Source organism: Marmota monax, unplaced genomic scaffold, assembly GCF_021218885.2.
Source record: "Marmota monax isolate L192 unplaced genomic scaffold, Marmota_monax_Labrador192_F-V1.1 WCK01_AAM20220418_F8-fsc00020, whole genome shotgun sequence".
In the NCBI taxonomy this organism is placed as follows: Eukaryota; Metazoa; Chordata; class Mammalia; order Rodentia; family Sciuridae; genus Marmota; species Marmota monax.
Genome location: NW_026692912.1, coordinates 8,460,825 through 8,475,010, shown reverse-complemented (window position 1 = coordinate 8,475,010; position 14,186 = coordinate 8,460,825). Strand labels below are relative to the sequence as shown.

Here is a 14,186-nt window from a genome sequence, read left to right as displayed (position 1 = left end):
GCCACAGTGAGGTGGCCCTGCACCGTCCCTCCCCCACTGACTCCCGTGCTTTCCAGGCCCAGGAGTCCAGTCAAGGCTCTCTCAAGGCTTCAACTCAGTGGCAGTCTGTTCATGGAGGTGCAGCGGCCTGAGCCAAGGCTGTGATGGAGCAGGGGTCACAATCCTGGGCGAGGGAGGAATGGACTGTGTGGCGGTCACAGCAGAGGTCCGCGGGTCCCACGGGGAGCCCTGGAGCTGGGACAGTGCCACAGAGGTGTCCTGACCTAGGCAGGGTCAGGAGCTGGGTGAGGGCAGTTCCCAGGGAGGCCGCTCTGTGGCTCTGTGAGCTATCGGTAGGCTGCACCCCCAGCCCCGGCCCCAAGGGTCCCTCTGCACCTTCCCAGGAGGCACACGCAGCCCTGTGCTTCCTGTGCACCGTCTTGTCACCTGCGAGGTCAGGAGCATCTGGAGGGACCCTGGGATTCTTTGCTGGCTGCACCCTGCCCTGGCTCACCGGAGGTGCTCTGGCTGGAGTATTGGCCCTGGCTCCCCCCACCTGACTAGGTGGCCCTGGGGAAGCTCCGGGAGGGCTTCCTGAGAGGCCCTTCTGCAGAGAGCCAGGCTTCCCGGGGCCTGGCAGGACTCTGAGCTCTCCAGGTCGGCCCTCAGGGCAGCCCCGCTGTGGCTGGTGATCAGCCCATTTTCCAGATGAGGAAACTGAGACATAGAGGTGAGGCAACTTGCCCGAGGCCATGTACATAGCAAGTGTCATTAGGATTGAGCTTCAGTAGCCTGGCCCTGGCCCTGACACAAGTGACCCCCACACTGTCACCTCCTGAATACACAGACCTACATGCATGCGATGAGGGACCAGGGAGGGCCTTAAACCCCGGTCACCTCAACACTGCATTCCTGCAGACTCCTCAGAGGTTATAGAACCTTCCAGAACCTCTGGACTCCTGCCTGTCCTCATGTGCAACTCTCCCCCACCCCAGCCATCCTCTGTGACCCACCTCCAAGGTCCTGAGCCAGGCTTGCTTTTCTGCATGTGACACATGCCATCCCATGTCCCATGTCCCTGGGATGCACCGCCACCTCCCTCCTGTGAGCCCCTGACTCTGAGCTCATCTGAGACACCAGGAGGCCCCTTCCCCCACCGCCTCCCCCAGGCAGGACCAGGGCCCTGCGCTGCCCACTGTGCTCTGACCACCCTCTGCCCCCTGGGACCGTGAGCCCCTCCTGAACAGCATGGTGTCAGGGAATCTCTGGGTGGGCGCTCCCTGTGTGCGGAGGGAAAGGCCAAGTGGCCCATCAGGGTGGTGGCCAGGCAGGAGACCCCGGGAGTGGGGCCTGGGGAGATGGGGGACCTTGGGGACGCAGGGTAGTGGTGGCCCCAAGCCTGAACGGAGCCCTGATCCTAGGGAGGGAGGGTGAAGGGGCCTGGGCTGGGTCCCCAGGCCTGAAGTCTGCCCCTGGCTGAAGCATGAGGGGGACATGCTGAGGTGCTCCTGGGTGTCTGCACCAAGGGGACCCTGGGAGGTCCTCTGTCCTCCCTTTCGCTGCAGTTGTCACGCTGATGGACGGGGCAGGGACACCGTGGGGCGGCACCTTCCAGGGGATCTGGCAGGGTGACTGGGGCTCCTTACAAGCCCGTGGTGCCCTCCAGGGCTGGGCAGGGCTCTGTGGCTGCCATCTCCCCAGGTGTGGCTTCCTGGCTAATGTCCCCCGCTCTCCCTCCTGCAGGTCAACCTGGTGCTGGGGGATGGCCGCTCCCTGGGCCTCACCATCCGCGGGGGCGCCGAGTACGGCCTGGGCATTTACATCACGGGTGTGGACCCCGGCTCGGAAGCGGAAAGCAGCGGGCTCAAGGTGAGGGGGCCGGCGCATGCGCAGCCCTGGGGGTGCAGGGGGCTGCTGCAGCTGATTTTCCCTAGACTTCGGCCAGCAGTCAGCACCCATTGAGGACAGGCCCCTGCTGGGGAGCCCTCCCGGCCGCTGTGCCCCGTCCCACAGCCTGGGCAGCCGCAGGGCAGCCTCCCACGTGGGGCTGGGCCCTGGGCCAGCCTCGCCCTCCGTGGCTGCTGTTTCCAAACACGGTTGATGGCCTGTGGTGGCCCTGACGTCAGAGCTTGTCATGGTGCCTGGGGAAGGACAAGAAGCCATGAGCTGGGTCAGGGCCACCCTGGGCTGCTTCGGGGCTGGCATTCGACCCAGAGTGAGTTATTAAAATGACAGTTATTAACGTGACATGGTTGGCTCACCTTTTAAAGAGGGCCAGCTGTGTGCCCAGCATGTGATTCGCTTCACGTGTGCCCTCTCACCAACCCTCAGGTACCCGATGCCATTGGGTATTTCCCGTTTTTTCTGGGGGTGTGGGGTGGGGGGACTGAGGCATGGAGCCATTCGAGGACTTGTCTGAGGTCACACAGCTGGGGGTTGAGGGCAGGATTTGAGCCCAAAGAGCCTGGATCCCACCATCTCACTTGTACCCTCAGCACCCTGCTGGGGAGGGCAGGCGACTTGAGAGACAGGCGGAGACTGTGCTCATGAGGACACTGGACCCAGGACACGGATCACTGAAATAGGTGGCAGCCAGTGTTGGGCTCCATCCTGATGCCAGGGACGCCACAGCCACAGTGATCCGAGTGGCAGCCGTGGGCACGGGTGGCATTTGAGCCAGGCCTTGCAGGGCAGGAGAGGTAGATGGGAAAGGGGCCCAGGGAGAAAGGAACCTGGGGCCTCGGAGCAATTCCCCGTCCCTCTTTTAGAGGGTATTGTGGGGTGCGTTGAGGGCCCTCTTGACAGTAAGTGCACAGACAGGTCCTATGATTGTTGGGTGAGTGAGTTCCAATGGACCCATGTTAATAAAAAGAGGTTGTGTGTCAATCAGGGCCTGAGGGCACTGAGTGCCTCCTCTCCCTGTGGGTCCTGGTGGGCAGGATCTTTTATTTGCTTAGTGGAGACTGTATCAGGTACAGTGCTGGCTGCTTCATACCCGACGGTGATCTCTGACCTCATGTGTGCAACAATGTATGCAGAAGGAATGTTCTTTTCCCCATTTCCCAGGTGACAGATGTAGAAACAATGTTAAGCAAGTTGCCCAAGGTCACCCACCCAGGAAGTGCTGGACCCAGGATTCAAACACACACCAGCACACTCTAAGTCCATGTTCTTAGCAACTACGTCACACCCCCTCCTAGCAAGAACGCAGGGGCTACTGTCCCCAGTGTACAGCCAAAGAGACCAGGACTCAGAGAATTAAGCCGACTAGCCCGAGGTCAAATTCTTTCTAATGGCAGAGCTGGGATTCGAGGCCAGGACTGGGAGATCCCAGGGGTTGCCTTATGCCGGGGAGGACAGGTGCTTTGGGACCTGCTGCTGAGTCCTGTGTGGGGGTGGGGGTAGCCTCTCCCTCTCTGGGCTGGCGTCTCTCTGCTGGAACCTCGAGCAGTGGAGCAGTGGGCTGGGTGACCTCCAGGGTGTCCTCTGCCTCTGCTCATTTTCCTGGCCTGAGGGGGCCATCGGGGGACTGAGAGGGGGCCAGAGGCCAGCCACATGCTCCACCTTCTTCACCTGTAGGCTCCCGTAGGCACGGAGAGGTGGTAAGCAGGGGGCAGATCCCCCCTTTGTGTGGAAGCAGGAAGTGGACATCCCATGCTGACAGGGTCCATGGCCACCTCCTTCCTTCTCTCCTTGTGTCAGTGAATGAATGCTGATGACTCCTCTGCCACACGCTGTCCCCCAGCTTCCGAGCTGAGCAAGACCGACACAGTGACCTCCTGAGCTCACGTCCTGGTGGGAAGTCGAGGGGTCAGAGAAGTTACTCAACTATTTCATTGCAACTGTGATGAATGACCAGGTGCAGATCACACGGCAGCGTGTGTGACACAGGAGGCCAGGCCGGGTCCCATCTGGGAGGGCTCCTTGGAGGAGGTATTTTGGTCACAATTTCAAAGAGAACAAATCTAATTATGTGAAAAAGGAAAAAGAATCTCAGGCAGAAAGGACAGCAGAAGCTGAGCCCCCGCCGGGGAGAGAAGGGAGGGCAAGGGAGGCCACTGTGGCTGACTGCACAGAGCAGGGAGCAGAGGGTGCCAGTGACAGCCGGCGTGACGAACAGGACGGATCGCACAGGGCACGTGCCTCGTCCAACCCTGCAGCCGTGAAAAGACAAAGCCGGAGGGCCGCGGTGGCTCACCTGGAAGGATGTGCACAGCACAAAGCCACACACCAGGTGGCTGTCAGAGAAACACCTCGGAGGCAGCACACCAAAATGCCAAGGGTTAGAGCAGGGACAGTTTCCCTTGGTTCTCTGCGTCCTCGGGCAGTGTCTGCAGGGAGCAAGCGGGACTCTCGTGACTCTCGAGACTCTCGAGACTCTTGTGACTCTCATGATGGTGGAAGCAGCCACAGTAAAGCCATTTGCCTTTGGCACGAGGCAGGAGAAGCGTTCCCTGGAAGTCTCTCGGGCGGGCGGTTCGTTGCGCCCAGACTTTATTTGCTCATGAAATGCCCACCTTCGGCAGAGACCCCTGCATCTCCAGTCCCCTCCTCAGTAAAGCATTTCCCAGTCCCCTCCCAGGGCGTGCAGCTATGCCAACAGCTGCCCACACTCGCTCGGCATCGGCTGATGGTCCTGTGGATCGCCGCGCACTTTCAGTGGAATTAGGCATATTGAAGTGGAATAAAGGGCTGGCTATGTGGGTGGCAGAGCCAAGAACAGGCTTTATTTGTAAATAGGGCTTCTTGCCGCTGTGCGGGGCTCTCCTGGGTAGAAACGCTGCCTCCCCCTGGCTCCCAGCCGCGCGGCCCACTTAGCTCCCGCAGGCCCACTTTGAGTCCAGGGAGCGGGCAGGCCGACACTGGCCTAAGTGGAGGAGCACTGAGGGGGTCAGCCAGGCTCCCAGCACTTACCCCGGGGCGGGGGGGGGGGGGCCCTGGAGGTAGGAGTCTCCCACCCTCCAGGGAGGGCTGACGTCCCTCCAGAATTTGTCTTTGGATTCTCTTATTCCTTGGTGCCCACTCCCTCCTAGAAAATCCCACCAAAGGACGGGCCATTAAACCTCTTTTGTTCCTTTAAGGACAGCAGAGATGGAGTGGCATTTAAAAATAATCACCGTGATAGCCGTTGCCATTTCTTAACCAGTTATTATGAGTCAGACTCTGTGCTGGGAACTTTAGATAGGCTTTTATTTAATCCTCTCCATAGCCCTGTGGAGGGCATTAGTAACAGGATTTAACAGATGAGCAGCGGAGGCTCAGAGAGGTACACAGCCTGCCCAGGGTCACACAGGGATCCGGGCCTCGCCCCTCCGGCCCTTTGAAGGTCATGTGCTTTGTGTGGCAGCTCCCTAGGACCCTGACTTGACCAAGTGTTTTTAAAACAACAGGAAAACGGACACTGAGTCTCCTTAGACATCACGAAGCTCCCAGAGCTTGGAGAGGCTGTCCTGGTGCCTGCCCAGCCTTACGCTCCATTCCCGAGGTTGCCCAGGGATGGGTGTGAGAGCCAGGAGGCCATCCTGGCTGAGGGTCCCTGGAGCAGGACCTGGGCTCCCAGGAGTGTCAGGTGCAGCAACAACGCCTCAGTGGCTCTGGGGACTGCAACTCCACACCTCTGTCATGGGTGCTGGCTGCACCAGGGGACCACCTATGTCACCTTGATGGGTGGAGCCACTTGTGCTGGGTGTGAACCTCTGCAGATGGGGTCTTGCCATGGTCCTCTCCCCACGCGGCCTGTCAGGACTGAGCCTCTGATGCATCCAGTGCTGAGCACCCAGTCAGGAGCCAGTGGCGGACTGTGTCATCTCCCAGAACACCCCCCACACAGCTCAGGAGGAGGTCACTCTGAACCCAGTGTCCACGTAATGACAGTGTCCCAGCTCATGGCTGTGTGGAGGGATGGGTGCCCTTACACCCTGTGTCCCCTGGCCCAAGACAGCGTCTGCACATAGCTAATGTTCAGGAAATATTCTTTTCTTTCTTTCTTGGTACCGGGGATTGAACCCAGGGGCACTTAACCACTGAGCCACATCCCAGCCCTTTGTATGATCTATTTAGAGACAGGGTCTCACTGAGTTGCTCAGGTCCTCACTAAGTCGCTGAGGCTGCTTTGAACTCATGATCCTCCTTCCTCAGCCTCCCAAGCCGCTGGGATCACAGGTATGCGCCACTGCTCTGGGCCTAGAAAATACTTCTTGATTGAAGGAGGGACAGTGGCCGAGGTGGGACCTGAACCAGGTGACTTTGACTCCAAAGCCCTGAAGTGGAGCAGGCCCTCCTTCATCCTGGCCTGAGCACATCACGGAGCTGGCATCTCTGTGGAAGGTGGAACAGCCAGGGCGCGGTGAGGTGTACTCATCACACAGGAGGAGCCGCTGGTCTTCTCTGAGGGAGCCAGGGCAGGCGGAGCTATTGCTCTGCACCCCCAGATCCCAGCACTGTGTCCCCCTAGCTGAGAGGAGGGTCCAGACCTGGGCACAGAACCCCTTGGCTCAGTTGGGTCCTGCCTGCTGACCTGTCCCATGCTTCCCAAGGGACTTCTGCTGGAGCGAGCAAGCCCCATGCTGCCCAGCCTGCTTTGTGGTCTTTCTTGTGGGTCAGGGGCCTGGTTACCATGCCACGTTTGTTGAATAAGGATCCTTGTTTACCACCGACTTCCCTGGGACTCTCGACCTCCCTGGGACCCTCGACCAAGTATCAAAGAATGGAGAAAGAGGCAACAAATGACATCGAGTCTCCCTAGAAATCGCCATGATGGTGATTATGGCTGGTTTAGTCCTCATTAAGATGCCAACAGTACCGTGTAATTACTAATGGCTAAAATTTTTTAAAAAGCTTAAATATAAGGGCATATTATGGCTGATTTTATGGCAGTCCTCATGAAGAGGACAAAAATAATGACCTAATGTTTATTTGATTCCTGATGATAGCTAAAAATAGCTCAGGTAATAAGGGCATCTTATAAACAACTCTTTGTCCTTAACTCTACGATGGACTCGTTTCTTGAAAGACACATATTACTAACTCTAGAAAGAAAAATAGATAATCTATACATTCTATACATGTATAAGAGAAATTGAGTTTGTATTTTAAAAGACCACTCAAAAAGAAAACTTAGGTCCAGACGCTTGCATGAATAAATTCTATCAGACCTTTAAGGAAGATATGTTGCTCAGTCTCTTCCTGAAAATAAAAGATGAGAGAATATCTTCCCACACATTTTATGAGGCCAGCTTTGCATAATACTAAGACCAAACATAGTACAGGAAAGAAATTAATATACCACTATCCTTTGTGAATATAGATGCAAACACCCTCAACAAATCATGAGCAAAACAAATCCAAGAACCTGTGAAAGGGGTAATATACCACAATCGAGTGGGTTTCATCCAAGGAGAACACGATATTCAACATCCATTGATGATGGATGCTCTCAGCAAATGAGGGATGGAAGGGAATTTCCTTCATCTGATGAAGAGAATATACAAAAGAAACCTACAGCTAATGTTTTTAATGATGAAAAACTAAGTGTTTTATTCTAAGATTGAAATAAGGCAAAAATGTCCTCAAGATTTTAGTATCATACTAGAACTTGTAGCCATTGCAGTAAGTCAAGAAAAAGAAATTAAAAGCATGCAGTTCAGAAAAGAAGAAATAAAGCCTTTACAAAGAGAAGAATAAAGCTTTGCAGAGATGGATCATCTCCACAGAAAATTCCAAACAATCTGCAAAAAAGTTCAGAACTAAATAATGAGTTGAGCAGGGGGAAAAAGGTACACAGCATCCTATGCAAATTAATTATATTTCTGTATGCTAGGAATAAAAAACTGGAATTCAGAATTAATGAAAACAATACAGTTTACAATGGCACCAATAATACTTAGATATAATAACCAAAATATGTGCAGTTATTTAGGACAAAAAGGACCTAAATAAACAGGGAGATACACTGTGTTCACAGATAGGCAGAGACAATAGCACTGGGCACAGTCACACATGTCTGTAATCCCAGTCACTGGGGAGGCTGAGGCAGGAGGATCATGACTTCAAAGCCAGCCTCAGCAACTCAGAGAGACCCTGTCTCAAACTAAAATATAAAAAGGGACTGGGGGTGTGGTTTAGTGGTTGAGGCCATTGGGTTTAATCCCTGGTACCCCTCCCCACAAAAAAGGGGAAGAGGCAAGAATATGAAGATGCCAAGTCTCCCTAATTTGATTTCAGTTAAACAGAACCCTCAGGCTAACTCCAAGAGCCTTTTTTTTTTTTGTAGTTTTTCAGAAGCTGATTCTAAACTGTTGTATGGAAAATTCTAAACTGTTGTATGGAGAATTCTAAACTGTTGTATGGAGTTGAAAGTGTTCTGAAACAGAAGAGCACAGTTGGAGGATCTGTGCCTGGCTACAAGACTTACTCTGAAGCCACAGTAAACAAGTGGGTGTGGTATTAACAGAGGGATAAACACACACCGACCAGGCAACAGAAAGAGTCCACAAGTAAACCTGCCCTGTAAACCCAGCTGAGTGTCGGTGACTTCGTGGAGAAAGGGTCGTCCTTCCAGCAAATAGCAATTGATCATCCATATGCTAATCAGTGGACGGACCTCAACCCAAACTTTACCATTTATACAAAAATCAACTCAAAATGAATCAGTCTGAAATGTTAAGTGTAAAAACCTTAGGTTAGGCAGAGCTCAGTCCATGAAAGAAAAAACTGACAAATTGGACTTCATTCAACTGAAAACTCTTGCTCTGGCTAAGGCACTTCTAAGGGAATGAAAAGAAAGAAAATATTTCCTAATTACATTTCTAACAAAGGGCTTGAATTATGAACATGGACACCTGTAATCCCAGCAGCTCAGGAGGCTGAGGCAGGAGGATGGTGAGTTCAAAGCCAGCATCAGCTACAGCGAGGCACTAAGCAACTTAATGAGACCCTGTCTCTAAACAAAATATTAAAAAGGCTGGGAGGGGGACTGGGGTTGTGGCTCAGCGGTAGGGGGCTCGCCTAGCATGTGCGAGACCCTGGATTCGATCCTCAGCACCACATAGAAATAAATAAAACAAAGGTATAAAAAAAAGGGCTAGGGATGTGGATCAGTGGTTAAGTGCCTCTTAATCTTAAGTGTCTGTTAATCCCTGGTACGAAAAAGAAAAAAAAAAGAACATATAAACTGTGCTTAAATCAGGCCAAGGGTCTGGGGAGCTTTAGTGGTGGGTCTGTAGAGGTGAACATTGACTCCGCACTTGTCCAAAGCCATAGACTTTTACGTTGCTCGGGGCAATTATGTATGTAAGTTTTTAAAACTCACCAAGATAGGGTGTGTGTGTGTGTGTGTGTGTGTGCGTGTTGGGCCAGGGGATGCCGCAGTCTGGCTGGGCACAAATAACTGGGAGGTCAAGAGCCACTTGTAGATTCAAGCAGGAATGAACTTTATTTCCAAACTCACGGGAACGCCACCCACGCGACCCTCCAGGAACTCCACGAGAGCTCAACCGCAACTTAACGAACCCATGCGAACTCTCTAGGAACTCCATGAGAGCTCAACCGGAACTCAACGGGAACTCCGCGAGAACTCAGCTCAGCGGGAACTCAACCATCCTAATGGCTCGCTGGCGCCACCTCTCAACCATTCCCCCTGGCAAAATGCCAGGCGCCATCCCGACTCGGCTGTGGCTCTCAACATCTCCCCCCTTGTGTTTAATTAAACAACAAGTATGTGGCTTAGGGACCGTGCCTGTCTTAGGTTGTCCAATACTACATATGGTCCTTACCCGTCGTCAGATAAGCTGACCTCAAGGCGTCAGCCTCCTGTCTTAGGTTGGTACCATTGCAATTGGATCTTACCCATCATTGACTACTGGTCCAGCATTTAGCCACACTTGTGGATAGTGGTTTTTACCCAAACACCATGAACAACCTGCTACAAGCAGAAAGGGGAGGATACAAAACGCCATGACACCAAGCCAATTGACGGCCGCTTTTGGAAAAATTGTACCACTGGTGACACCATCAGCAAAGATACTCCAGCACTACCACAGTTCGCTGCACCAACAGATAGTTCACAATTCATACAAGTGATACATCGTCCAGGCAAGTTCTGCAAGCAATTCAAAGCAGAGGAATCCATTAATATGTCCATTTCCTCCCAAAGTAAATCGACTCCTTGATTGAGCATCACTTGTTGAGTTATTATTCATTAATGCATCAGTTTATAGAGTTTGTTGTGATAGCTATCGCAGAAGCTGTAGTTTGGTTTTATCTTTGTCTTCACCGGCACTGGGATGAAGATAGGAATTCTGGCAATGATGGCTAAAAAAAAAAATTATGTAGCATTCCAGCAGGCACTAAAAAAAAAAAAAGAAACAACAATTTTCTAAACAATTTAGTATCCTGAATAGAATTAGATATAATGAAAAGGAAAGGTGAAAGTAAACAAACAGATCTGTTAACCTCCTTTTTTGTTCATATTTTAAAACAATCCTCAACAGCTGTTTACCCAATTTAAATTAAATCATTTAAATCACGTGAATAATAAAAAAAAATTTGGATCCATTTTTTCATGAGTGCTCCTCATATATGGACATATGCACATACAGACATCCAACACAAAACACAAGTGTGCACACACATAACATACAACACATAACATAATAGTAAAGGCCTTGTAGCTTTTCACAGGTGAAATCCCCATTGCAATGCTCAAAAACTCCACAGTCAAAAAATAGAACTGATCAGAAAAACATTAACCTAGATCTGTATGAGCTCAAAAAACAAAATAAAACTTCATGATGTGGGAAAGGGCAATAATAAAATAGATATTGAAAAAAGCATCCTGGTTACCACCTGGGTTTGACTCTTCTTTTGATATCCCATCCTTTTTCCTGTAACTTGCATATGGGTCTGAAGGTATTCCCACAAGCAAGCCTCAAGGTTTTTTACATTTGAAATAGGCCTTAATGGTGTTCATTATTCATTGGCCTCCTGGTGTGAGAGAACCACTGTCGCAGATGTAAGGATAGCCAAACTGGAGTTCTGGATATCAGCTGTTATGGATTTGAGCCAAATCATCTTCTTTTTGGTCTGTAGAAATTGCTTTAGTTAGTCTCTCTGGAATCCAAATCGGCTGCTATTCTCCCTGTGGAAACACACAAACAGACCCCTGACTCCAGACAATCACTGGGTCAGGACCTTTCCATTGTCCTGTTAGAATATCCTTCCAAAGTACCTTGGGCTTTTGTACATTTTTTGGACACATGTGCCTCTCCGCAGCACTAAGCCCTGATGAATCCAAATTTTAAAAGTTTAGAGTAAAAAGGGTTATTTTCAGTTTATCTTTGGGGGATATATACCCCTTCCCAATTCCCTCTTTTTGCTTTAATAAGTACATTTTAATAGTTTGATGAGCTGTTTCAACTATGCCTTGTCCCTGTGGATTGTATGGGATTCCTGTTATATGAGTAATGCCAAATGATGAACAAAATTGTTTAAAAGAGGTAGAAGTATAGCCAGGGCCATTATCTGTTTTTAACTGTTTTGGAACAACCACAGTGGCAAAATTTTGTAAGCAATGAGCTATAATATCCGGAATGAAGGGAGCCCATCAAAAATCTGGAAGAAGTATCAACTGTAACATGCAAATATTTTAATTTTCCAAATTCTGGCAAGTGTGTGATGTCCATCTGCCAAATATGTTAGGTATCAGTCCTCTAGGATTGACTCCAAGATTGACTTGTGGTAAAAAGGTCACACAATTTTGACATTGTTTTATTATTTGTCTAGCTTGTTCCTTAGTTATTTTAAAACACTTTTTAAAAGTATTTGCATTGACATGGAAGGATTTATGAAAATTTGTAGCTTCTTCTAGCGAAGAAAAAATATGTATGTCATGTGTAGTTTTATCTGCTAAATTATTGCCCAAACTAAGGGCTCCAGGCAATCCTGTATGTGTCCTATAAAAAATGGATCTTTTCTGTCCCAGATTAGACTTTGTATAGTGGAAAACAAAGAGAAAACAGTAGAGGAAGGGGAAATCCTACCAGCATCTTCAAGGGATACTATAGCATTAACTATATACTGACTATCGGAAAATAAATTAAATACAGAATGTTTAAACATCACAAAAGCTTGTAATACTGCATTAAGCTCTACCTTTTGAGCTGATTGTTTGGGTACTAAAAATGTAAAAGTTTGATCAGGGGTAACTACTGCTGCTGTACCATTATTTGACCCATCAGTGAATATATTTGGAGCATTCATGATAGGTGTTTTTCTTGTCATTTTAGGAAAAACTACAGGATGCTTAGACCAAAAAGACAACAAAGGATTAGATGGTAAATGATTATCAAATGAAACATTAGATTTACACATGATTATTGCCCAAGTATTTAACTCATTAGCTAACTCATCAATTTGATCCATAGTATATGGAGTAATAATTTTATTGGGAGAAATTCCAAACACTCCCTTCGCTGCTTTTATTCCTTTGAGTATTAATTGTCCTACAGCCTCAGGATACCTAGTAAGAATAGTGTTAGGAGAATAAGATAAATGTATCCACAATAATGGACCTTCTTGCCAAAATACTCCTGTAGGAATATTTTTTGTTGGTAGTACAATAAATAATAAAGGCAAACTTATATCAATTCTATCCAAATGCATATTTTCCATATATGTTTCAATGATTTTTAATGCCTTTCTTGCTTCAGGCGTTAACATGCGGGGTGAATTTGGATCTGATGGACCTTTTAGGATATCAAATAAAGGTCCCAACTCTCCTGTTGGTATGCCTAGATAAGGCCTTATCCAATTTATGTCTCCTAATAACTTTTGAAAGTCGCTAAGTGATTTGAGTTGATCTACTCGTATTTGAATTTTTGGTGGACGGACCATGGTCGAGGATAATAGAACTCCTAAATAATTAATTGGAAAATTGAATTGTACTTTATCTATTGCTATCTCTAGATTATAATTTTTAATAAATTTGTAAGTGTGGCATAACATTCTAGCAATGTGTTTTTATCTTTGTGTGCTAATAATACATCGTCCATATAGTGAAATATTTGTAGTTCAGGATTTTGATTTCTAAGTGGCTGGATTGCTTTGTTAACATATATTTGACACATAGTTGGGCTGTTAGCCATCCCTTGAGGGAGTACTTTCCATTCATATCTCTGATCAGGACCTTCATGATTCAGTGCAGGGATAGTAAATGCAAAATGTGGATTATCCTCAGGATGAATTGGAATTGAAAAAAAAAAACAATCTTTAAAATCTATAGCTAAAACATACCAGGTTTTTGGCAAAGCAGACAATTGGGGAATCCCCGATTGAGCAGGTACCATAATAACCATCTCGTTATTAATGGCTCTTAAATCTTGTAATAATCTCCATTTACCAGATTTCTTTTTGATGACAAAAATGGGAGTATTATAGGGAGATACAGAAGGTTGTATATGTCCCTCCATTAATTGTTGTTTGACCAGGTCATGGGCTGCTTGTATCTTTTCTTTAGTCAGGGGCCACTGAGGAACCCATACTGGTCTTTCTGATTTCCAAGTAATTTTTATTGTCTCAGTGACCCCTCCTGAAAACCCAATCCATGTCTATCTATTTCTTGATCTATTTGTATTGGTGCCACTATACTTTGTCCTTTTTTTCCTAATCCTTTTCCTTTCCTAAAACCTTGTCTAGCCATAATAGTGGGTGCATTTGAATTGATGTTATTTGTTAATGTTAGTCCTAATTGATCTAGGACATCTCATCCCCATAAATTTATAGGAAGATGATCCAATACATATGGCTGTATAGTTCCTTCACATCCTTCAGGATCCTTCCAATCTAATACCATTGCACTTCTATGGGGATTAGTTGCCACTCCTAGGCCTCGAAGCGTTTGAATGGCTTGTTGTAATGGCCAATGTTTTGGCCATTCTTGACAAGAGATAATGCTAAGGTCTGCACCTGTATCTAGTAGCCCATTAAATTCATTTCCTTGAATATTTACTTTTAGCATGAGGCGAGAATCTAAATTTAAAGAAAGCATAGCCCAATCTACACCTGTGGAGCCTAATCCCCTGGAACCTCTTTCTACAGTACAACTGGAAAATTTATCATGTAGACTGGGTATTATTAGTAACTGTGCTATTCTATCTCCTGGTGAAATTACTGATATACCCCTTGGAGAACTGGCTATAATTTTTATTTCA

The 14,186-nt window shown here is 48.3% G+C and overlaps 1 protein-coding gene across 4 annotated transcripts in view; it reads left to right on the top strand.

Moving 5' to 3' along the window:
- Window positions 1-14,186, top strand: part of Whrn (whirlin) — an 86,543-nt gene that overhangs the window by 29,725 nt on the left and 42,632 nt on the right. For all 4 annotated transcript variants that reach the window (XM_046451655.2, XM_046451653.2, XM_046451654.2 and 1 more), the window contains exon 3: window positions 1,723-1,848. In XM_046451655.2, the coding sequence (XP_046307611.1) occupies window positions 1,723-1,848 (126 nt within the window). The remainder of the gene's footprint in view (window positions 1-1,722; window positions 1,849-14,186) is intronic.